Consider the following 25,111-nt stretch of genomic DNA (forward strand, 5'->3'; position numbering starts at 1 on the left):
TGTCCTTCATTCCTTGTCATATTTGGTGCCCTCTAGGGTGAGTGTGGTTTTCATTTCCTCACCACCAGAGTACTATGGATTGAAATCCATCTACTGTGTAGTCCTGTACCAAATCTCTCTCTGTCTCTGTCTCTGTCTTCTCTGTCTCTGTCTCTGTCTCTGTCTCTGTCTCTGTCTTTCTCTCTCTCTCTCTCTCTCTCTCTCTCTCTCTCTCTCTCTCTGTGTGTGTGTGTGTGTATGTTACATTTTCTTTGCAGCAGTGGCATCCTAAAGAAAAGCATATTGGCAACTTGGCAACCTCACACCCGATGGGCTCCTTCCTCTTTTAGCCATGGTACCATTTGCATTCCTTGGCAAACAGGAATTCTGTGCAAAAAGCGTTGACCACTTGGTACTACCAGTTGTCTTGGGGCTCTTCAGATCTGGCCAGGCCCTGCTCCTCTCCTTTGAGCCTTTCAAACAGCGGTCAGCTGCCTCTGGTCTCTCCATCAACCCCCACCCCATGCTATTCCCTGCCCACAGGCTTAGCTAACTGCTGCTTATCTGTGGAACTCTGCCTCAGGAGGAGGTGCTCTTTGAGAGCTGACCCCATGTGCAGGCCTGGCATCATCCCTACTCTCTGCTCCCCAAAAAGTAGTGTACATCTTAGTTCCCATCTTTCTCTAGCTGGATGTTTTCTCATCTGGTGTCCAGGCTTCTGGATACAGGAGGGTTACCTGTCTGTCTGAAATTCTGTCAAGCTTTCCAGTATATACTAAGAAAATAAGAGATTACTAGAGGTGGAAAACACAATTTCAAGGGAGAGAATGGTGAATGTGCAATGCTCAAACAAACCTGACCTCCCCAAACACTGTCAGACGCACAGACTCTCAGGGGAGCAGCAATTAAGGACACAGTTGGAATTCACCTGAAACAAAAGATCTGCCTGCAACCACTGTTTATCACCTCGCAGACACTCTCTTTCAGTTCCATTGTGAGGGTTCCACAGACTATATCTGCCTTTGGACAGAGAGGGAAGAGAGAAATGAATAGAAATGAGAGTATGGGTTTCGCTTTATTTATTTATTTTACATATAAATCAGCTAATCTGTTTAACATTCATATTAAAGTTGTAATCACCTTTGCACACATTAAAATACAAACTAGCACAAGTAATAGGCTTTAAGAGCAACATTACAATAGCTATTAGCATAGAACAGCTACCTTATCAACTTACAACACCCCTATAAAATAATAACTGCATCCAGGCCTGATGCACAGGACATTCTCCGGGAGCACTGAAGCTTGACTCTCCTGGAGTCTGGGGAGAGGAGAGTGTGGCTGTCATTTCGCTAACTTCAAGAGCAGCTGTGGGGAGCAGGGCCCTGTAAGCTAGAGACAGCAGTTCTGCTTTCATTCTGGCTCTTATCTCCAAACCTGCGTCCGTTTTTAAAAATCTCACTGAGACTCAGTTTCTCCAATTGCAAAAGGGAAATAAGGATATTTTCATCCTAGTATGTTTGTAAAGAAGTAAATGAGGTCATGGCATTAGAAACAGGTGCTCAAAAATGTTAAGAGTCTTTTCAAGACAGACAGGTATTCTTTAGAAGGGCAAGAGCTGGACAGGAAGGACGCATCAAGGACAGCAGAAGCTGTACGTGTCAGGGCATCTTCTGGGCACACTCGTTTGCTCACTCATTAGACACTTGTTGAGTGCTGGTAGAGATGACTGGATGATACAAAAATGCCAACACAGCCTCTCTCTTTAAATGACTCCCAATGGAATTGGAGAGACATTCCATAAATAAGTTGGACAGGACTGGATACATGGTGAAGAGGGTGCACACATCATGCCAAAGGAGAAGGAAGAACACAGCAACACTGATTAGAAAATAGGAAACAGCTTCACAGGAGAAATAACATTTGAGCTGAGCCTTGAAGTACGCACAGTACTCCAATAAATGTTGAGGAAAAGATATTTTAGGTTGAGGGAATAGCATAAGCAAAGACACAAGACCATGGCACATCCAGAAAACATAAAAAGAATTTTTTTTTTTTTTTTTTTTTTTGCAGTAGGAACTTGGAAATCAAGGAAGGAAGCAGAAGAAGATGCTGCTGGGAGGAGTTTTTGCCAGATGGAGAGAACCCGCAGTGTGGGGCAGGGGTGTCATCTTAGACTCAGGGCCTGTGCCCCCCATTTACAGGTAACGAAGAGCCCCTGCACATGCTGAGGTGGGGACAGTAAGCATGAATTTTATCCTCTGAAGATGGCAACGGTGAGAAATGACTGGGAAAAAAGGAAGAACCTGATAGGATGCTACAACAATTAGGGAGAAAAAGAGGAGACTGGGCAGGACAGTGGAAGAGAAAATAGAAGAGGCAGCACAGACAAAAATGCACCAGGAAGAAAGAGCTAATTAGAGGTAGGAGGTGAGGGGTGATCTGAATCCAGAAGAGAGTATTGGAAGCATAGCGATGTCCTTTGCCAAAGTAGGACTGCAACAGGGGATGAAATCAGGAGCTTGGTTTTCAGAGTGTTGCACTACAAGTGATGAAGGGCTGAAAACTAAATGACCTACAGGTATATTTCCAATGATGTTACTCTTAGAATTAGCCACCACAATGCTGCAAGGAGTATAAACTTGGAAGAAATCAAGATTTAAATTTGGACCAAAAAAGTACCATTCGGGGCTCAGTGGGTGTTCCCAGTGCTTTAGCAATGCATGATGGTATATTTATATCTCTATCTCACAGACTACTATCAATCTACTGAAATCACTACAAAATGTTATTCCTCCACTACTGGCCTAAAGTTTTTGATGCTGAGATTTAAATATATGAAACCTGGTACCACGGTTCCACAGTACCATGGCCTCCTCTCGAATCAGCCTATTACTCAGATGTCTAGGAAAGGGAGGAAAAGATGGTCAGCTGAGTCACAGGGTAAGCCTCTTTATTCTCACAGATTGTTAGACCTTATTCATTCTTAGGTTTTAACCCAAGGCCAAGACACACTACAGATGTGTTACAGTGACACAGGACACACAGCAAATGACCTCCTATAAGAGCTTCCAGAAGACCCATGGAGTGCCATTATTCTGTAGGACAATTCCCAGGGAGGTGCCATGTGTGCTCTAGCTGTAAGACTGAGGGTTCAGCACCTTCCTAGGTCACTGAGGAAGAACCACCTACATCTGTCCCTGTGTCACCAAAAGAAATCTTGTCCTGCTTCCCACCTCTATGATGAAAGCTAACATGGCTTTTCCTACTCTGAAACCATCTTGCTTTTTATAGCATTATTAAACCTATGTGTCCGAATGTCAGAGGAGGCCTCCAACCACGCACACTCAGGGGTCTTTTCTCAGTGCTGCCATCAGTGCCCAGGCTCCAGGTCTGCAGAGCTGAGAGCAGCCTTGAACACCAGAGGGTGGTTCTCCTTTGAGGTGCCTCCCAGCCCTGTGCCCACAGGCGTCCAATGGCAATGCCTGCAGGCGCCATCTGAGCTGTACAGCACAATCCCTTGCCTGGGGACTCTGCCAGGGATGGCAGCCTTTAAACGCCTCATTAATATTCAAATCTATTCAAGTCATTTCAATTTGAAGTCTATGCATATTATCAGATAGAACAGAATGCAAATATATACAAATGCATCCATATGAAGAATAGGGAGAACTCTGCATAATAGGATTAGAACCATTTTTGGGGCTCCGCTCTTCCCTTCAATGCCCTGGAGCCCTGAGGCCCAGATCCTATCCTCATGCTCCCACTGGGGGGCTATTCAGCGGCAACGTAGCCTTTCTTGACAGAGGTGTTCCCAGGGCTGAACCTCTCACAAGCCTGTTTAAAGATGCTGTCAAGGTGCACTGATAGATTCTCTCCCTGGCCTCTTCTGGTAGAGATTTGGGGAGTAGGATGGGCTCAGGGTCCCACCTGTAGCCTCTGGAGCTGGCTTCTGTGGGTCAGTCCCTCCAATCCTGGGCTCTGGGGATGCAGGGCTCATGGTCCCCGGCCTTCTATGGAGACTCAGTGCCCCTGGTGGTCATGTGGGTGGGGAGAGGTTAAACTTCCTGATTCATAAAGTTTTCCTGAATCTGAAGGACACCTCATAAAACCTCTGAAGTACATTAACTGAGTCTGGAGACTTAAACAATGCAACTTGGCACACATACTGCAGTGAACCCTGCTTGACTTTCACACCCGCTGAGGTCAAACCCAGTCTCCAGGGGCTGTCTCTCCTGCACTTCCAAGTCCAGCCTCCTCCACTTCTCCACCCCTGGAGCCACCAGGTGTAACACCTTCCTAGCCAGATCCTGGGCCAAAAGCCAGAAATCACCCATATATTGAGGCAAAGAGAGACAAATACAAGTACAAACAGCAAACTTCTTACCCTGCTGCAAATCAAATGTAGAAAGACACACTGCTGATTTCTCCTTTCTTTTACACTGTTGTTAACACCCTTGATCTCTCATTTCAATTACCCCAAAGACAGAAGGAGGCTGGAATGTATGGTATTTTAAAGGCGAATTCTCATCCTCATACTAATGAAGTCAAAGTAAATTGCTATTAAGAATCATTTAGTAAGTTTTAACTACAGAATCTAATAGATGCATCCCCTAATATCTCCCTTATGGGATCCAATGATAACTGCATGTAGTAGTGGCACCATTGATTAATGAAAACATAATTTATGTCAATTCATAGTAGAATAATATAATAACCATTTCAGGCTAAGCACCCTTTATTTAATAATCCCAAAGTATTTCATAGATGTAAACAGCAGCAGGAAGAGGAGGTCATTCTCTAACTTATGGATAGCAAGTCTGATGCACAAATTTCTCACACACACATGGAGGGTGGGATAGCCTACAGTTCTCCTGCAAGGAATCAGCCGTCTAGCTCTGTTTTGGGTCCTTCTGATAGACAAATATAATGACTTCCAAAGGTGCGCAGGTCTCAAACCCCAACCAGGTCACTTTCCATGGCAAAAAGGATTTTGTAATATGATTGAGTTAAAAATCTCAAGGGGGAGGATTTTCCTAAATTATCTTGTTAGGTCTGATGTGCTCTTAAGGTTCCTTATAAGGAGACAGGAGGATCAACATTAGGAGCGGGCGATGTGAGGGTGGAAGCAGGTGGCTTGGGGTGATGCGAGGAAGGGCCACCAGCTAAGGCATGCAGGCAGCTGGGATCTATAATCTGGAAAAGGCAAAGAAGTGGGCTTCCTGCAGCATCCAGGGGGAACCAGCCCTATCAGAAGTTAGACATCAGTCTGCAGGTCTCTTCTAGACCTCGACCTCCACCTCTACCTCTGAAACATTGATGCTGATTTGAGTCAGTACCTTTGCAGGGATGTGTTATGGTAGCAAATAGTAAGAAATCAGTGGAGTCCCTACATACTCTTTTTCAACTGGGGTTCCTTTCCTGAGCCAGGCAATGTAGAAAATATTCTGAGTAACTGTCTTTTTACTTCTGAAGATCACAAAGAACTAGGGTCATGTTAGATGTATAGGAAATAATTTAGTTCCTTACATACATGGACTTTTTTGGATCATCAGTGGTGTAATTTTCTGACAAACCTCACTGAGGAGAGTTGCAAGGCCACATCTGTTTTCTTAAGACTGTGTTTGCTCCAAAAGCCACCAAATCCACTGCCTTGAAAAGAGCCCAAAAATGCTCAGCAGACCTGTGCTGACCTTGGACAGGCACTTTCTTTGAACAGTGCTCTCGCCAGTGTCTCAAAATGCTCCCCTAAAAGTGTTTTCTGGGGATCCTTAACAACTCTGCCAAGCAGGCAGGAGAGAAGACTCAATTCTCCTTCACACACAAAGGCCACATTTGGAGTCATGCACCAGGCATCAGGTGGAGCTGGTGGCCTCCTGGGCTTATTTTACATAGTTGGAGGATGACGGGTTGGTGATTGGCTTACACTCCATGCGAGGTACATGCAAGTGAGGCTATAGCCAGTTGCTCAACAAAAGACTGTCCTGGGAGGGGCTTCCAGGCCCTCCTCACTTGCTACTGATGCTAAATTCTTTCTACAATAGAGCACTATGTTCTTAGTATGCCTTATTTGCAAATGAGTGCTCAGTCAAAAGCAGTTTGCCCCCAGCTTTTGCACAGAGATCCCTGCACCTTAGTTGGCATTGACCAGGAACTTTGCCTGGCTCATGCATGGGTTTCTCTCCTCCAGTAAGTGTGAAGCCTATCACATTCCATGTGAAGATACAGGAAACAAGCCAGTACTTTTTGCCCAAGCACCACCCACTATACACCCTGAAGGCCCAAATAAAGGGACTGGAGGAACCCTTGGGGTTTCATTTCAGCTGTCACACTTATTATCCTTTGTGACCTTACAGAGGCCATTTAATATAACTTGGGCTTCTTTATTTTTTCAAACAAGAATGAGAGTTGATTGGGGAGGAAGACCATAATAAATGTGACAGTATTCTGGAAACTATAAAGTGCTATAAAAATGCAAGGAGGATTTAAATTATTATCACTTTTTCCCCAAGGAGCACTTGGTGTTCACAGGTACTCCAGGTGCAGAAAGCAATAATAATGATAAATGGAGCATGTTCTCTGGTAAAGTACTTGCATGGACTGGAAAGTGAAATGCTGGGCACAGAGATGGAGAAGTTATCCTGAAGCACTCTTCCCCTGCATAAGAAGAACTGGTTGAGCACCCACTCTACACCCAAGTCAAACAAAAGCACCACCTGCCCGGGAAAATGAAGAGAACCAACCCTGACCTTCTAGAAGCTTCCAGTGTGGAAGAGAAGGCCAACAGGAACCGGCCATCTTGTTCTACTGTAACAAGAACCACACGGGGTTTCCATAGAAGACTATGGAAGGAAGAAGAAGAGATACTTACACCAATGTAAGGGGAAGGAGGTGAGGGAAATTCTAGCCCAGGAGGAGGAAGCTGAGTGGGGGAGGGAGGCAGCCATTCCAGCATGTGGGACAAGGGTGGTCACTATACAGGGGAAGAGCGCAGGAGGTGTGAGAGGGCAGAGCCAAGAACCCCAGCATCGTGGTGTGTCTGGAGACAAGAGGGTGTGCAAGAGCTGGAGCGGGCAGGCCAGAGCTGTCTCCATCCATGACAAGGACATGGGCCTCTGTGCCTCCACATCTACACATCTGGCAGTGGCCACCTCTAAGATACTGAAGTATTTCACTGGTGAGTGTAACCCTCAAAATTTTCTTGAGTGTAAGGAATGTCTTCACAGTCCCCTTCTCTGTTAAGGAGGGTAAGGTTGTGACTTGTGGGCCCTATACTCTTGAGATCTGGAGACCAGGCTGTGCCTGCCACACTCTGTGGCTCCCTCTGTCCACCTGTCTCTCTTCTATAGCCTGCACTATGCCCCCACCACCACACCTTTTTGCTATCCTCTGCCCTCCTTGCATCCCTCTGACATCTAGAAACACTCGGGGCAAGGATGGCCGCCACTGCAGCGTGCGTGAATCAGCTTCCCCTCCCTACAACGAATCCCTGAGATAATCAGCTTACAATAAATTCTTCTGGGTCCACTGGAGGGAGGTTCCAGTTTATGACTGGGCAGACTCATTGCTTTGGCCTGTGCTGATACAGCGTATCAAGGCAGGAAGCATGTGGATTACCCAGCAGGGGAAAGAAGAGGAGCAAGAGCCCCTCAATCCCCTTCAAGGACATGCTTCAATAACCTGAAGTGCTGCCATGAGGCTCCACCCTTTATAGGTTGCACTGTCTCCTGGTAATACTCTAGGGACTAGCCCTTTAATGTATGAGCCCCTGGGGGACCCTCAGATCCAAACTACAGCAAAAGTAAGGGTCCCTTTAAATCTGCTGCGACTCCCCTCCCTTCATTCAGCTGTTGGATTCATCAGCTCACACATTTGGGATCCCTTCGGTGATTTGGGTTGAAGAAAGAGGCCCAGAGGCCTACTGATGAGAACATCTTTTTTTATGAATTGAAAAATAAAATGACAGGAAGAAGCGAGCAGATCCCAGTTCACAATGAAATGAATATCAATGTCTGTGGTCATATTGACCTTGAAGATTAAAAAAAAGAAAACTAGAATTCTCAGGGTGTGCTATGATATATACTTTGAATCTCTTCTGTATACAAAGCAGAAAATCTATTCTTTATGGACATGAGCACCTCTCGCATGCAGCTCAGTTTTAAAATAAACATTCTCAAGTGCAGGTGGAGGAAAATCTGTGGCTGTGCTTAGCTGCACGCTTCCACATTAACACAGACTCTGCTGAGGTGGGACAGGGCTGGAGTCACACTGAGAGACAGGGCTCTTGGTTTCTTCCCAGGTGTGAGGAGGGCATGACAGGCTGGCAAAGCCACATTCCAAATCTTGCATCCTTGATTTTACCTTAGTTTGGTTTCCTACGCTCGGGACAGAGCATAATTCCCAATCCACTCTCATGGTCCAGGTAAATCATCCTTGGGTTGTGCAGTGTGAAAACCATTAGAGAATCACTTTAAATCCTCTGGTTAGAAGATACACTCAAGCCCCTGTGGATGTCACATTAGGAGGTTGTAAATGAGACCCAGGTGCCATAAAGCAGTATTCTCAAAGCTTAGTGCACCTCAGAAGCAGCTGGGGGGCTTGGTAAAACGAAGGTTTCTGGGATGAGCCCCAGAATACCTGAGTGAGAAGGTGCTAGGGGCCCAAGATTTTGCATTTCTAACAATTTCCTGAATGATGGTGTTGCTGAGATGGGTGAGCTCCAGTACCATGAATAGCGAGCGACTCCTGGACTCATGTGAAGGTCCTAACACACCCTTGATGCATGCAACAGACTCCTGGAGCACATATGTGAAGTTCTTGTCTGCAGGTAGCAGAGTATACTGAGCCCCTAGGAATCTTTTTTCACTGTAACTGTGAATAAGGAAATCTAGCATATTTTATATCATTTCTCACGTCAACATTATGAGTCTACAACAATTAAAGCCAAAAAACTAAACAGTGCATACACTGTCAAGCTTAAAAAAAAAAAAAAAAAAAAAACCAGAATCAGGTGGTATTTAGTGGTATAGGTCTAAGAATATCTGTTATTTGTGACACAGAAAGTAGGTTTATTATTATTTTCATAGAAAAATACTGGACACAAGTACTAAGTTTTTTTCTGGATGGTTATCTGTTGCTTCTGACCAGCTCCTGCAGTCAGTGATTTTTACCTATGACACCCAGATTTCTATCTGTGAATACCCCAGCCTTAGTCTGATGAAGAGAAAGCCCAAAGCCAAACTCCCACCCACAGGAAGGGGCGCCTACAAGGATTTGGAGCCTGCAACAGTTGACAGTGAGTCACAGATGTGACTGATGTGACCTGCTGAGGGTTCAGGCTGTGGAATAAAGAGGAGAAATGTGAGGCTGAGATGTATCTGCCTGTGTTCCCTCTGTATTCCTCTGATTCCATCGAAGGGGGCTTTTAAAATTTCAAAGAACTTTCATGTCTTGCTAGTTTATCGTAAGTGTCTATCTTAAGCTGATGTTATGATTTTAAGCATGGCCGTGGTAGATACGTGCCGTCTTCCAAAATGGTTTCTGACGGGAGGTAACTCACACCTGCTGCAGCCAGAGTGTGGAGAATCACAGGCTGAGTGACATTCAGGCTCTGCCGTGTTCCAAGAGGCTTTTATAAAATTTCTTCTTAAGGACCATTATTAATCATTTCAGAACCATGTAGTCTCCTGACATTTTTACTATTCTAGATTTGACAAAAAGGAGGGTTTTGATGTCCTGGAATGCCTTTTTTATGTAGAATAGCTCCATTCTTACAGCACACTTCCAACAGGAGGCTAACCTCTCCCTCAAAGGAATGGGGTTGAATTTAAAAACCCCACTGAGGAGAAGGTAGGTAGTTGATGGATTCTTGTTAACAAATCAGCATTTGGCTTTCAAAACCTTAAGCTAAACTACAGCTGGGCAGTGGAGGTAAACAGGAACTGCTGGCTGCGCTGGGAAGCTGCTCAAATTCTTACTCAGCTTTTTTAGTTGGGAGAGTTTTTCTTCCATTTTTACCAGGTCTTCTTCCCAAGTCTGGTAAGTTATGATGGGGGAGAACCACAGGCTGACCAGGGATTTCTGGTTTCCTGACGGCTACCAGGCTGCCAAAGTACCACTGGGACTAGAATTCAGGTACTGTCCTGGCCATTCTGTCACTTACCATCTGGTGACCTTCGGACAAGGACAGAATCTGCCTAAGCCTCAGTGGTTTTCATCAACAAATGGATTGCTGGGAGGACTGAATAAGGGAACACGCAGCCTCAGCAAAGGGCCTGTCCACAGACAATGACAGACAGCACCTTCCTGTGGCTGGTCCAGATTCGGCCACTGCACACTGCTGGGGCAGAGAAATGCATCAGGAAGCCAGACTACTGAGGCCATCACGACTTTGGTTTTTGCTCAGGGCTGCTCTCCCTCCCCAGTTCAGTTTTCCATGAAGGAATCCCAAAGCACTCATGGAAGTCTGGCTTGTGTGAGGAGTGGGCAGGCACAAGTGGCCAGATCAAGAGGCCATGAAGAAAGTAAAGCAAAGTTCACATGGTCCATTGGTGTAACATCATTTAATTTGGGGAGCTCAGGGAGCATTACAATCTCACCAAGCTCTCCAACTATAGAGCTCTCCAGTTTCTTTTTGACCTGCAGACCATCAGGTCTGCAGTCTGTAGTGAAGCGTGGCAAGGCTCATGTAAACGCTTTTCTTCTCTGACATGAGATGCCTAGAGGCCACCTGCCCTCTGCAAGAACTATCCATGCAATGAGGAGAGCAACCCTGCCTTCTCTCCAGCCACACTGTCCTCCTCCCGAGGACACGGTGAGTATGAAGACACACGGAGCAAGTGGCGGTCCACCTCACTCTAGAGAAAGCAGCAAGGGCTTCTGCTGTGAGTCAGCTGAGGGATGCTGCTTAGGGTCTGGGCAAAGCTCCCAGAAAATCCCACTGGCGGTCCAAATGTGCGGGAAGGTCAGATAACATCTGACAACTCCCGGCCACATAAGTGGCCAGTGCTGCCAGCCACTCAGGCCACACAGACCACACCAGCAAACGAGAGGACTGCTCCATGGTGGCCTCATCTCTCCTGCATCCGACCTCCACTACCTCATTTAATGCTGCATATGGGCTGACTCTGGGGTCTTGGGTGCATCTCACTCACAACTCTCAAAGAACAAAAGGACTAGCTGTTCCACCTTCGGTTATTAAGGAAAACAAAACAGGCCACCAGGACTTTCCAGTTGTCCCTCCAGTAGAGCACAGGGCACCAGTAACCAGCTCCTGCCAGTGAAATCTGGTTGACCTTGCCCAGAGGAAAACACTCTCAGACAACCCCAGCTCATGGCACTATCTTCCTGATTGCGTCATTAGAAATGAGTAATTCTGTTCAAAGGTAAAAATGGAGTAGTAAGCACCCGAAAGGCCTGCTTGGGAGACTAGAAAAGCACAGCTTCATCGTAGCATATGTCTCTTTGGTTTTTTAGCACGGAGATGAAGGGGGGCAACAGTGGTAGCAGCAGCATATTGGCTCCAGCAAGGTGAAAGGGACCCACACCTGGGAGCCGGGATGAGAACAGCCTATCTATGCCTCCTGCACCCTGCACCTCGTACCCCTTGCCCTACTCCTAACCAGGTCTCCCTGGCCTCAGTTCCAGGCAGCCAGCCGCCTCTAGCTGATACTGTGGGCTGCTTTGGGCTCACTCTTGGACTTTGCAAGCGCTACTGCTGCCACCATCAGGCTGATTTGAGAACTGCTGGCTACACCAGGCATCGCGTCCCCCACTCCGCCCACTCCTGCTGCAGTGGCCAGGACAGAGTTGGTCCTCCCCCCACGACTGCCCCTCATATCGGCACAGCATCCTATCAACATAAAGGCTTCAGAAGCTATACTCCTGAGGGGGAGGATGGACCCCAGCACCTATGAGTGAGACACAGGAAAGTGCAGGTCTCAGAATGTGGGTTACAAAGCCACTGGGGAGCTATCCTGAGGATTTTCTTTCTCAGCCACCAGGCAAGGGAAGGATGGGGACCTCCTCCTGTGCAGCACCCAGATGCATGCTGTAAACTGCTGTCCCCCTAATGGCTGCAAAATGAATCAGCCAGGTCCCCGTGTGACTCTGAAGCTGTCATAGCTCCCAGCATTGCCAAAGGTGGGCTGTCACACTGCACAGAGCGGAGTCACCTGTGACATTTGCAGGTGACTGACAGAAATGGGCACTGACACACACTAAAGGACAGAAGGGCATGGTGGCTTCTCGCTGAAGTCCAGGAGTGAGTGGTTTTGCCAGAGGAAGTTGCTCTTGGCAGCTTCCTTGGCAACCCGATGGGTATTCAAGGCCATCCTCAGAGAGGAACAACTTCCTACTGGGAAAGACCAACTTTAAATAGCCAGGCTCTTTCCTCTGTCTCTAGCCTGGAGCTCCCAGCAATTCTGCATGTGTTGATTATCCCAGGTTGTATTTTCTTCTCCTCCTTTCATTATCCTGCACATTTCAGTCCAACATTTTAACATTTATTCATAGCCTTCTGTGTACCCAACAGTATACTAGACACCAGTGATGATAAAAGACATGGATATTTTAATCAACTAATTAAGAGAAGAAAAGTCCTTCATTTCTTACTGTGTGTGTGTGTGTGTGTGTGTGTGTGTGTGTGTGTGTGTGTATGACTGAGGGGAGGAGAACAGCCACAAAAGGAACTTCCCAAGCAGAATCTCCTTGATTACTCAACACAAAGGGCTGGTCTGTCACTTCCCGAGGCAGAGTGGCCAGGATACCTTGAGCCCTCAAGATAAAGCTGGTTGCCAGAAAGATGAAGGACTCAATTCAGAAGGAATCCGGGACTCAAAAAAGAAAGAGAGCTATTATTCCAGGTTACTGTTCAAAGATCAGCTCTGGGACTTCACTCCCTGATTTTCACAGGGAACCCCTGAAATCCCTTTCTATGCTTGGTCACTGAAAACATCCACACACTCTAAGAACATACCTCGTCTTATGTCCAGTTTAGGATCATCTCATGGGTTGTTGCGGATAGACAGTGTTCAGGGAACTGCAGAGTTGAGAGATACTTTGTATATCAACCCATTTGGACTCTGGATCCACTTGTTAGGACTTGACTTTTGCATTTCTGATTATCCGATTCTGTTCTTACTTAGAACTTTCAGCTCTAAGCAACTGCTCAATGGAGCAGCCTTAGATATGAGACTTAGATATTCACAGTCTTGCAGAACAGTTAGGAGTTTTTTGCTTTCCCCCTGAGCTTGTCCTGTAAAAGCCCCCACCAATTCCTGGAGAGAGGAAATCAAAGCTCAGAACCCACAGGTAGATCTGATGATGTTCTCTGCTATTGCATGAATGGTTACTTGGCACAGGCAACTTCTAAAGCATTTCTAACATGTTCTGAGTAGAATCATTTGACTAGTTACCTCGTTTATCTCAAAGTATGGCTTAATTTCTTCTTGAGAACAAGAAAGATCTCGCCATCAAAACATCCCCAGGTGTCTCTTCCTTTCTTCCTCCCATCCTTATGTGCTTTCAGGTTAGCTACTAGTACTCAGTGTTAGGTTGCCACCATCTCTGTAGACATCAAGGGGCCCCCAAATGTGGCAATCCCAATCCTTGATGTACTCCCCTCACCTATGTGCCAGAGCATACACGGCAAGCCCTGGTTGCGCACAGCGTGTTCTCAGCCACTCTTTATCCACACTTCTTGTAAGCATTCATCCACCTATGCCTCTTCCTGCCTCCTCTCTGCAACACAGATCAACAGTGAAGGTCAATTCCCCCATATTATTCCTCTGCTCGCTTTTCCATTCATTCCTATACCAGCTACGAAGGACCATATGCCAGGAAGAATGAGTCTACTTCCACTCAATTTTTTTCAGTCCAACATGAAATACAGGAAATATCATGAAGAACTAATGGCACGTTGCTCTCCAGACCAAAGACGTTCAGAGGACTACAGACCCACAAGCTACAAAAAGTGTTTTAAAAATATGGACTTAATTTTTCAGTCCATTCTTAAATGATGCATCATGCTATCCATGACCATTTACAGCCAGAGCCTTCCATCCCTTCCTGACTTTCTTCACCTGCTTCTCTGTTCCACCCACACTGCCCAGTGCTTCTGAACGTACCGATTTCCGCTCTGCTTTCCTGCCTTTGCAAGCACTTGTAAGGCACAGTTTCAAACTCTGGTTCATGTTTCATCTAAAGAACTCCTAAGCATCCCTCACAGTCAAACACAAATGTCACCTCTTTTGTGATGTCCTGGGCTGTGTCAGTGAGGAGAACACTGACAGCTCCGAGGCCACTGGATTGTAACTTCGTTCAGTGTCTGCTTGCCAACCAGTGAGTTCTAGTAGAGAAATATGATTCTATTCCCATCAACATCAAAGCCCCTGGTAAGTGTCTCTACCACACAGTAGGTCCACAGTGACTTCTGGCTGGCAACAGCTGAGCCTCAGGTTCACAAAACATCACTGAAGAGGAGGAGTAACCAAAGGAGGTCCACAGAGACACCAGACGATGTGGAGTCCCTGGGGGAAAACTGTGGACCATAAGCTTGTCATCACCACAATTCAAGTATCAGATTTCAAATCCTTGTTCTGTAGACATCAGCTGGTAAGAACAATCATTCAGTGTAATGTGCAGGTCAAGGGAGCGGACCACTTGGCTAATTCAGCCTGATATGCACGCATCTCCTCTAATATGGACACACTCAGGTCCCAGCAGTTTTAGTTTAAATATCGTCCTCAAACCAGTCTCAGGTAAATCTGTGTGGCCCTGCCTTTGAGGGCAGGAGAACCTGGCAGGAGCAGGTGCTTTGAGAAAAGTGGTTGAAGACATTCCCATGCCTCAGCAGCAAGCAGCATATCCACGCATGTGCACGTGTGTGTGTGTGTGTGTGTGTGTGTGTGTGTGTGTGTGTGTGCGAGTGTACGTGCATGTGGAATAGGTCAGGAGAGCAAAGACAAGTTTCTGGGATCCCAGGGAACGTAGGCAGCATCTGGGTTTAGCTGCTTCCTTGGCAGTTATTCCCAGGAAGGAGATGGAGGAGTGTCCACCTCCCACTCTCCACAGTCCAACAGGGGCTGCAACAGAAGAACCCAGCAAGGAGCAGGATTCACCCACGCCGGCCACCATTTCCAAGGCTTCAGCTTGTTACCACGCGTACCCAGGGAAAGCTGACATTTATTTAATCCTCATAGTGGTGTTGACTGTGTACTCACGGAAACACTATGTGCTTACGGACGACATTTGTTTCCAAGCAGCTTATTCTAAATTGCAGTGATATAGAGGAAACACTTATCTAATATTGACATTTACTGACTTCTAGAAGTATACTAGCCAGAATACTCACTGTTACCAGTGAATGAGGAAGGTGGGGGTGCATGCACAGTGTTCCATCCCTAGCTCCTTCCCTGAACCCAGAAAGTGAATGAAAGATCCTATTAAATGGGGGAGGTCCACAGCCTTCCTGTGACGCTTAGCTCTGTGGCACACAGTGGGTTCTGAGAAAAGGTTCAAGCTGAAGCCTTCTTGAGCTTAATAACAAAGCACTGGCTGAACGCAGGGCAGGTGCCGTATCCCTTCCTTGCCTGTCTGGCAGAGAAATATTTCACTGATCTACAAGGCATCAGGATTCTCACTTGACGTGCACACCTAACTGGGTAAATTCTGGCTTTCCCCTTGGGAAGAAAGAAATGACATGTGATGACATAGGGAACAGCCCTGTTTCTCAGTGCAGAGCATTCTCACCTCATACCCCTACCTGGAAATAAAACCCCTCCCTATTTGGCACACGGGGATAAGCTCTGCCAATGCGGGCACAGGGTAATGGCTGTTTTGCTGTCCCCTTCTTTGTGGATGGCAGCTAAGGGCTATGAACCCCCAGGGAACAGAGCCCCAGAGCAGCAGTTCTGGCTGAACCCTGCTTTGTGAATTCTGGGGTGTCCAATGGCGTTGAGAGGAAATTGGGGCTCCCATTACTAGCAGCTCACATTAGTTAGGCTTACTAACTAATGGTGTGAGGCTACCTTAGTGCGAGTCAAGCGTGGAATCCAGTACATTCATGATCTCCCTGATCGCCTCTGCAGTTGGATTAGAATCTCCCTGGGCTCCTGGGTCTCTGAACTGCCACAGACAGAGCACCCGCACTGCGCACCCTCCTGGTTGCTGGATGCTTCCATCCCCTTGGGGATTTAGGGTGCCATGAGCCTGCACTGGTTTTTCACCTGAACGTCATCTCAACACCTTATCAGGACAAGAAATTTCTATGGCTGAAAAAATGATGTCTGTGCCTCACTCAGCCTTCCCAATCTCCCCCACCTGCTGTAAGACCTTAAAGGAGTGCATTGGCCCGTCTTCCCGGTCCTCCATCACAAGCAATTTTCTTTTCTTCGTTTATGTTTCCAAAACAGTTTATCTTTTTATCTCCTTGGAAGAAAAGTACTCCGCAAATCAAAGGTATCATTAGTATTGTTATTATTTTGCTATTGAAATCTCTTGAATTCACTCTGGATTATTCATGTGCTTTTTTTGGGCCTGCAATATAATACTGCCTAAGTCACCCCCACTGGGCTTCACAAAAAAGAAAAACTGCATCTTCAGGCCTAATGCCCTGCTCCACCCGGTCTCCTGCTGGCCCTGGCTCCCACCAGCACAGACGCGCTCCAGGCAGGGCTGCTCCTTGGTACCGTGCCTAGCTTGCTACTGCCATGTTCCAAGCCAGATCCTCCTCCTTACACCCCAGGCGGGGGTCCACGGGAGCCTCTCAGTGTGGGATGAAGGCACTGACCACACCCATACCCCCATCCCCTGGGGCGTCTCTTTTGCATTATCAATGGGTCTGGCTGGCAAAGGAGGGCTCCCTGTTGGGCATCAGACTTTGCCACTCCCCCGGTCCCCAAGAGGCATATCCTGGTTCCCCACCCATAAGCTTTGTGAAAGAAGTGGTCCCACACCCTTGGCAGCTGTGCAGTGACCTTCAGGGACAAAAGTGATTCTTCCTCCCCCAGATAAAATGTCAGACTTCTTGGGTTGCCAGTGGCTGGGAGAAACCTAGTACTTGCCTTATGGTTTGTCAGATGACATTTCTCTGTGAGGGTACGTGTTGCTCAGAAGTTGCTGTTCACCCCCAATTTCCTTTTTTGCCTGAACCCCCTTCACCTTCATTCTTGGATTCCTCTAATGCATTCATGCTGTTTTCTGAGGTACCCTCTTTCCTCTCCTCCCCAAGAGGATCCTGGCAAGTTCAAGCTTTCCCAATGGCTATTCTTCCCACGCTTCCGGTCCTCCCCGAGGCTCTCTGCACCCTGGTCAGCTCTTCCCACCTGCACTGCTCACCCTCCTGGTTGCTGGATGCTTCCATCCCCTTGGAGATTTAGGTTGCCATGAGCCCTGCCATCTGACTCCCTCTTTGATGTCCCCTGCCAACCAGGAATGCAAATGGGCCACCTAGATTCTTCCCAGTAGGGAGATGGTTCCCAGATTAATCCTTCACTCAGCTACACCTTTCTCAGGTAAATGTAAGCTTTCACTTTCATCCACCCATGTTTAGAGCAGTATGGCACATGTACAAAGCCAACGAGACATCTGGTTTCAGCAGAACTAAAGCCTTCTAGATCTCAAAGTCATGAGGCAGGATGCTCTGGGAATGCCAGGACAGTTTCATATAGCAAGGAAAACACTTTTCTTAGAGTCTGAAGTAGAAGCCACCAAGTCTGTACCACTGCATGTACCAAAATGTCTCAGAACTTGAGGCACACTGGGTAACACGGAGTCGTCAGTTCTGCTGAGCCATTAATCCTCCAAAGCCACCTACGATGTGTATGTGCTGGCTCATGGGATTATTACAGACAGCTAAGTGCGGTAGGAATATTCTAAGTAGTCAGACAGGACCAGGCCCTTGAGGGAGGCAGTACAGAAGATAAGAATACATTACAGCTGTGGCCGGATGCGCATCCACTGAAAGCTAGGCCTCAAAGTAAAGATGGAATGATCAAGCCTGCATGTCCCCCGAAAGGGACAGGGAACATAGTATAATTAGCATCACCTGGTCTGATAAAGTCTAGGTAGACATCAGTCACCCAGATGAGTGATCAGAAAGGATTTCTTGACCTATTTCTTCCAAAAAAACATCCTTGTTCTTTCCATGTACACTTGCTACATGACCTGTTTCCCCATTGGATCAATAGTACCTAAGTGTCTATGCTTGTAATCTTATTGGTTGGTCATAGTTTTGTCCCACATTGTACCTACCTTGTGATTTTGTACCCACCTCGTGATTTCACTCTAAGAACTTCAGTTGAGAAGTGGGATCACTGGCAACCCACTTTTGGATCCCCTCCTATCTTTTGGGATCTATCTCTCTCAATAAGTTTTTCCCACTCTTAATCTCCATTGTTCTTTACATTTCATTCTTCGATTTTGGAGAACACAACTCAACATATCTGACATCTAACAGGTTGAGAGCTATAATAATTCCCCTATGTGAACTCAAGTCCTATATCAGGATGGGACTTGAAGATTAAGGAGGGGATGGGTGGAAATAGTTTTGGGTGAACACAGGGAAAAATACAGCAAGTTCTAAGTTTATGGATGACAACAGAATCGATCTTCTTCACCCAGGGGCAGAACACGCCGTATCTCTGCAGGAGGCAAATTGTGCTGTGACATCATCCCTCTTTGCACAAAGCACAACCATCCTGACAGCTGAGGGAAGAGGCATCCCCAGCAAGACTGAAACCCACAAGCAGCACACATTGGCAGGTCTCCATTCCCCCGCTGCCAGCCAAGCACAGGGTCGTTGTTGGCAGGAGCGGGAACAGAGGAATGTCACTTAGCCTTTCTATTGCCACCTTAAGAACCATAAAGAAATTTTTGATTTTAATCTGCATGGGAAGCCCAAACTTTAAAGAGTAAAGACACTAACTTTAATTATACATTGGTTTCTGCTCTCTTTCTAAGAGGTTATGGGAAAAAGATCAGCAAATAGTCAAACAATCAAGAGAGAAAGCCTGACTGAAATGGACTTTAGAGTTTACCTACAGGTTTTTGGTAGTCTTCAAAACACTACCGCATTCACCTCTCTTCACAGGAAGGAGATACTGGGACATGTAGCTTCCCACTGGAAGAAGTGGTTGACAGCAGATGGCCATGTCACAGGAGGGCCAGATATGACCCTAGAAACAACCTGGCCACTTGTTCTCTCTGTAGGAAGGGCGCACCTGAGCTTTGCACATTTCGATGGCAAAGCATTACAAGAGGAGTAGCATGGTGGGGTGGGTTCAGGCAGGTGGCTCTCTCAGGGGCGACAGGTGGGGCTGCATCTTTAGTACTCAGCAGTGGGGACCATCTAGAGTCACATGCACTAGTCATCTAGTGACCTCTTCAAAGTGAATACACCGCATCCAATAACTTGAGGCATGCATGGTGCTGGCGGGATGGGCCACACTATGTGAGCTAAGCATCACATAGTATCTCTGGGGAATTCAAAGTACTCCAGACAACAATCACATTTTTAAAAATGTCCACACATCAAGTCAAAAGATACACATACCACATTGCAATGAAGCCAACGAACGTCTTCAGTCTCGAACCTTATTTGCTACAGTTCATCTATTCAAGGGACCCACAGTGTGCAGGGAAAGGCTATCTGACAAGAAAGTCCATTTTGGGCACAGAGTTGGAGCTGTTTTGGAATTCAGTAAACTGTGTCACAGCTTGGTATGATGGTAGCTCGGACACTCAGGAGTAACAAAGCACTATGAACTGCACGCTGTTATGATTTCTTCCTAGTGTTCTATGAACACAGCATTGACCTCTGGAGATAAATATTTAAAGAAGCACGTGAGGCAGTCAAGAAATAGTTTGGTACTCAGGGAAGGCAAAACAAAGGAAAGATGCACACAGTAATGATTCTAAGAGGCAGAGTGCTGCTTAGATGCCCATAGGCTTCTTATGCCCATCTACAGAAGGTTTCCATATAAAGCTTCTAAATACACAAAGAACTGATTAAAAATTACACTAGTCTCATGCAAATGTATGTGTGTGAGGCAGGGTGGAGAGAAGGGCTGGACTATCCCCTCTTCCTCTCAGGGATTCTACATGCAACTTTCTGAAGGAATTTATAACCAGAAGAATGGGAGTTAGTACACATACGTGCATTTATTTGTGTGTGCCTATGAGCAAGTATGTACACATCCAAGAAAGTAATCTCACGAAACAGTGATATAATGGAACCTGTCTCCTCACTAGTGTTCTGGGATAGCTCTTATTCATTCAGCCTGAAAACTCTGGGGAAGGCAATTTATCTTCCTGCTGCTGTAGGGAATGCAGTGAGACGCACACAGCCATATGAATACATGAGCGTGTGGGTGTGTATACACACTAATCATCATGCACAGACATGGGTGAACACATACTCACACAGGGGAGGGGCCCCTCAAGTTTAATCAGGAGAGTCAAAAGCCAAGTTTGAGCTGCACGAAGGAGGAGAAAATCTGCAGTGACCACAAGGATCTGTGGAAGAGTGGAGGTGGAAGGCTGGGTTTTGCTTACATTTGGCTTCTTCTTGAGTGGGGAAGCAAGGAATACATGCTGTTTGCTTGTGGAGGCAGCCACCCGTGGTGATGCTCGGCTTTCTCAAAAACTTTTACCCTTCATTTAATCAACAGATGGATGTGTTCTGTTGTGGATTTTTCTGAGAGAGTCCTGTCGCTCTAAGAGCTGTGCTGGCTGGCACAAATGCCAGATGGCACAGGCAGCACTGGCATTCCAAAGAGCGAGATGCAACCAATTCACTTTCCCCTTCAAACTCAATTCCACAGGTAACTTTCACTGCTTTGGGCTCGGCAGATACTCCAAAGCCCTGTCCAGCATTTCCCTCCATTCCTTCCACCGTGGCCAGCCCATGGCTGTCAGTGGCAGGGAGACCAGAGGTGGTGGCAAAGTTCTTTCTGAGAAAGGCCACCCCCTTCTATCCCTGCCAGGCTGCAGAAAAAACAATTGACCCTAGGGGTGAACCCAGGGCTGTGTAGGTCTCAGAACTCAACCTCATTCTGAGAGCTCCATAACATTCAATGAAACTTTCCAAGCCTCCCCTCACCACTGTAAATTACTCCCACCAACACAGCCGTCATCGCAAGCCCCTCAGCAACTGTGTAAAGGGACCTATTTCCTGTTGAACACTCACGCAAGTTAGACCTTATTAGAGCCGAAACAGCCACCCAAGCAAGCTTCCCTTTCTCTCCCTGTCTCTTCCAACCTGGGAGTGAAAGACAGGAGGTGCCCAGAAGTTTAGAACGCCCAGGCCACAGACACACTGCCTAATTAACATACCAGGAGCTGAAAGACCTCATTTGCATTGGAGAGTTGGAATTGGATGTTGACAAGTAGGTGCAGAAAGTCGCCTTCCTCCCCTGCCCACCCAGCCCCTTCCTTCCGAAGGAAGAGAAACATGACCATTTTGTTGCGTTTGCAAAGGGAAAGCAGCAAAGGGCAGTGCCTCTCCGAGGGCACCGAGACGCGCATCGGTCAGCCCGAGTTTCCGAAGCCTGAAGCCTGCCCACGTCCCTGCCCGCTGCCTCCCGCGCCCTGGCCACTCGGCCGACTCCGCTGCAACTCCGGCGGCGCGCGCGAGTCCTACCTTGACTGAAAAAGAAGAAGCAGAGGAAGAGCAAGCCGAGCTGGAAAGGTTTCATTCCTCAGCGCGGCGAGGGGAAGCCGGCGGGGCAACTTGGTGTGCAGTTAGTTTCTCTTCCTCGGCGGCTCTCGGTGCTCAGCCTCCGCCGCGGGTCCTCTCTGGTTCGCGCCGACCATCTGCCCGTCCTGCCCTCCGTCCCTCCGGGTTGGCTTCGGGCTCTTTGTGCCTCCGGCTCTCTGCAGCCAGCCGAGACAAATCGTCTGTTTTTAGCCACCGCGGGAAGCCGGGATCCTCAGCAATGTCCCCACTCGGAGCAGATCCATTCTCTGGCTCTCGGCAGCCCAGGCACACGGCTCCCTCCGGCGGGCTCCTCCCACAGCGCGCGAGCTAGCGAGTGACGAGTGACAGAAGGGCTCCTTTCACAGAAGCTGGGGCGGGGGAGGCGGGGGGGAGGGGAAACAGGTCATAATTAAAGAGGAAACACTTGGAGAGAGGGGATCTTTGCACCGCGGAGGGTGGGGGAAAGGCTGCGTTCGCGCCTTCTTTTCCCTAAACGAGGATATTCAGCTTTTGTCACCATTATTGGCCAAAAAGCATCGTGAGCAAGAAGCAGAGCTGTGACTTTTGTCCACAAGATGTAATGTTTTCTAAGGGAGAGAAGTTACGGGTGACTATATGCGTGCACATGCGTGCACCGTGCGTGCCTTGCTCTCACACAGGGGACTGGAAGCTGGGCTGAAGGGAGCCCTACAGGGAGGGGCGGGGAGGGAGGGAGTGCGTCTTTCCCCGGCAAGGACTTGGCCAATGTGTGCAGCGAGGCTCGGGAGTTGGAGAGAGACGCATGCTTTGCATTTCTGAGACTTTCCTAGGGGGCTAGGTAATAAAACCTGAATGTTTGGATATCAGTTTGCTTGGCACTGCTCCTGGAGAGCAGGAACGAGAGGGAAAACAAGTCGGTTTGTGACACATACCCATTTATTATTATTATCCTGGTCTGTGCATTTCCTAACAAGGACAGGGAGCAGCCTGTCTGCGCTTGGAGCGGTTTCCCTAAGAAGCAAGCACTTCATCACTCTGTGCCTTTTCCCCATAAGGTGCGGGGACTCTGCTTGCGAAGGAGAGGCCAAGGTCATAGGCAACAGCCTCTCCAGAACCTTCAGGTCTTCTACCTGTCATGCAATCCACACTCGAATCAAACTCTGTTTCTTCCAGGATATCAACATGAATTTATCTAGGTCTATTTACTTGATAGACATTTAGGCATGCCTAGAATAAGCAGGCCATTGGGGAGAAATAAAATAGTAAGTGCGAGCACGCTTTCGGAAGCTCCTAATCTAGAGTGGAAGAGGGTGTACACACAAGACACAAACTCTACAGCTATTACAAAGCAGCATATAAAAATATGGGCCGTTTATGCGGAGGGGGGGGCGAAGGGGTGGGGGCGAGAAGGAAAGATGCTCTTGACTCAGGCCACTCAACATTCAATTATAAAATCAATCATTGCTTCCGCAGTCCCTGGACCTTCTGGAGGTCTTATGGGAACCTCTTAGCCTTTTCTCCTTGGCTTTCACAGAGAGGGGTACTTTCCTGAGTGCACAGCTCATTCGGACTCTGACTTTGAAAGTGGATGTTAACTTTTAAAAGTCGCCCCTTGGTATTTAGGAACAAGAAAGAAGAAGAAGCACTTTGTTAAAGGGTGCGCTGGTAGGAGCAGACACCTGGTAGCTGACATCAAAGATCTACAAATTAGGAGGTGTCTGCTTTGTTGACTCTTCTATTCTTAACTTAATAGTTTATTTAACTGCATCCCTTAGAGGCTGTTAAACATATCAAAGGGAAATTTGTAAGCAAGCTTGGGAGTGGGAGTGGGGGGAGCTGCTGAGCCAGAGAAAGTAAGAAAACACCAAAGAGGCAACCCATCAGCTAAAAGAACAAACCAGGTACGGAAGCAATGTGTCAGCATTGCCTTAGTCCATTATGCAATGACACCGAAGAGGCCCATCTGTACCGTAAATAAATGTAGAAGGATTTCAAACGATATACGCCGAGTAACGCCGTAAAGGCTGAAAATACTGTATGTACAGTATTGGAAGCAAGAGGTGTAACTTTGCACTAAATCTACAGAAAAAGGGGGAAATGTAAGGTCTGGGTGTCACCCTATGGTCAAGCCTTGCAGTGACTAAAACTAATACTAGAATATAGATGGTACCAGCCCTAGCAACATTTGATGTTTTAACTAAATATTAACTAAATATTTATCCTTTAAGCGTTATTTAATTTTGACCGCTAATTCCTAAATGGCCAGGGCCCAGGTTTGTTTAACTCAGCCCAAGGGAAGTATAGGATTGTAGAACCAGGGTCACAGGTCTGGACGGCTGTGCACTACAGGGCAATGGGTCACCCATGCAGCTGTGCGCGCACCGGCTCACACACTCCTAGAAAGGAGAACAGGCTGGAGGGGCGTCGGTAGGAGTCTCAGGTGGAAGAACCTTATTTCCCTCTCCCGCTGATCTCCGAGACTGGCCTCCAGGCCCCGGAATGGTTCCGGATCCCCGCAGCCAGCTGGGCCTGTTGCCTTCCCAGCGAACACCCCCCACCTCCCCGCAGCCTCCGGTCTCCGGCAGGAAGGGAAAAAGCTTGGATTAAGTGCAGAGCTGCCCGCCTCTAAAAGGACCGGGCAGGAGGCGTTTCAACCCTGAGTGCCGGAAAACCCGCGGCAATCTTCGGCGGCCACCACGTGGGGCGGAGAACGCGAGCGGTACCTGCGGGACCCACAGCCGGCCGCGCTCTGGCGCCAGCCCCGACGGCGGCCCAGCCACCACCTCCGCCCGGGCCGCCTGTGGCCTCACCTCCTCCGGGGCTCGGCGAACCTCCTGGCGCTGCGAGGCGGCCTGCGCGCGGGGCGCTCGCGGGGCGCTCGCGGGGCGGGAGGAGGAGGCGGCGCGGAGCGCGCGGCTGCACCTGATGGAGACGCGCGGAGGCTCCTCGGCCCCCGGCGCGCGCGGCCGGGCAAGGCGACCTGCGGGAAACTTCCGCTCGGGCGGGTGGTGCGCGCGGCCCGGGGTCTCCCGGTGCCGCCGACGGAGCTGGCGGCCCCGAGGAGACGGCGGAAGACCAGCAACTCAGAAAGCCTCCCGAATTCTGGTTTTCTGCACATGCAAGCTGCAGGTCTCTGTAGCGCCCGCCGTGCAAGACAGGGTCCCTCGCCAGCAGGTGGCATCGTCTCCAGCGTTTCTTCTCCAGGCCTGGAGCCCGGAAGGTCGCCTTCCTCAGCCTGCTCACCCCTGCCCATGCTTTCAGTGCCCGGCTCTGTCCCCCTGCCCCCCTAACCCCACCCCCAGCTTGGCGAGCAGGGGTGGGATTTGGAAGAGCACAGTGGAAGTCGGAGCCCACAGAGAGCTTGCTGGCCAGGAACTTACAGAAACGCAAGGCTCCTCTGGACAGCGTCCAAGCCCTGTTCTCTGGGCTGCAAGCGTGGCCCCCATAAGTTTCCAA

The 25,111-nt window shown here is 48.2% G+C and overlaps 1 protein-coding gene across 5 annotated transcripts in view; it reads right to left on the reverse strand.

The window, feature by feature from the left end:
* Kirrel3 (kirre like nephrin family adhesion molecule 3) overlaps positions 1 to 24,782 on the reverse strand; it is a 547,843-nt gene extending 523,061 nt beyond the window's left edge. For 2 of the 5 annotated variants that reach the window (XM_063256032.1, XM_063256030.1), the window contains exons 1-2: positions 24,466 to 24,782; positions 21,620 to 22,044 (exon numbers count right to left, since the gene is read on the reverse strand). In XM_063256032.1, coding sequence (XP_063112102.1) covers positions 21,620 to 21,674 — 55 coding nt within the window. In that variant the 5' untranslated portion in view covers positions 21,675 to 22,044; positions 24,466 to 24,782. Of the gene's footprint in view, positions 1 to 21,619; positions 22,045 to 24,378; positions 24,399 to 24,465 lie in introns of those variants that run through there. The other 3 variants (XM_023566166.2, XM_023566167.2, XM_063256031.1) reach the window with 3 other exon arrangements.
* Between the last annotated feature and the right edge of the window lie 329 nt (positions 24,783 to 25,111).

Source organism: Cavia porcellus, unplaced genomic scaffold (assembly GCF_034190915.1).
Source record: "Cavia porcellus strain 051 isolate PalLab524CR breed Dunkin Hartley unplaced genomic scaffold, mCavPor4.1 scaffold_9, whole genome shotgun sequence".
Lineage (NCBI taxonomy): Eukaryota > Metazoa > Chordata > Mammalia > Rodentia > Caviidae > Cavia > Cavia porcellus.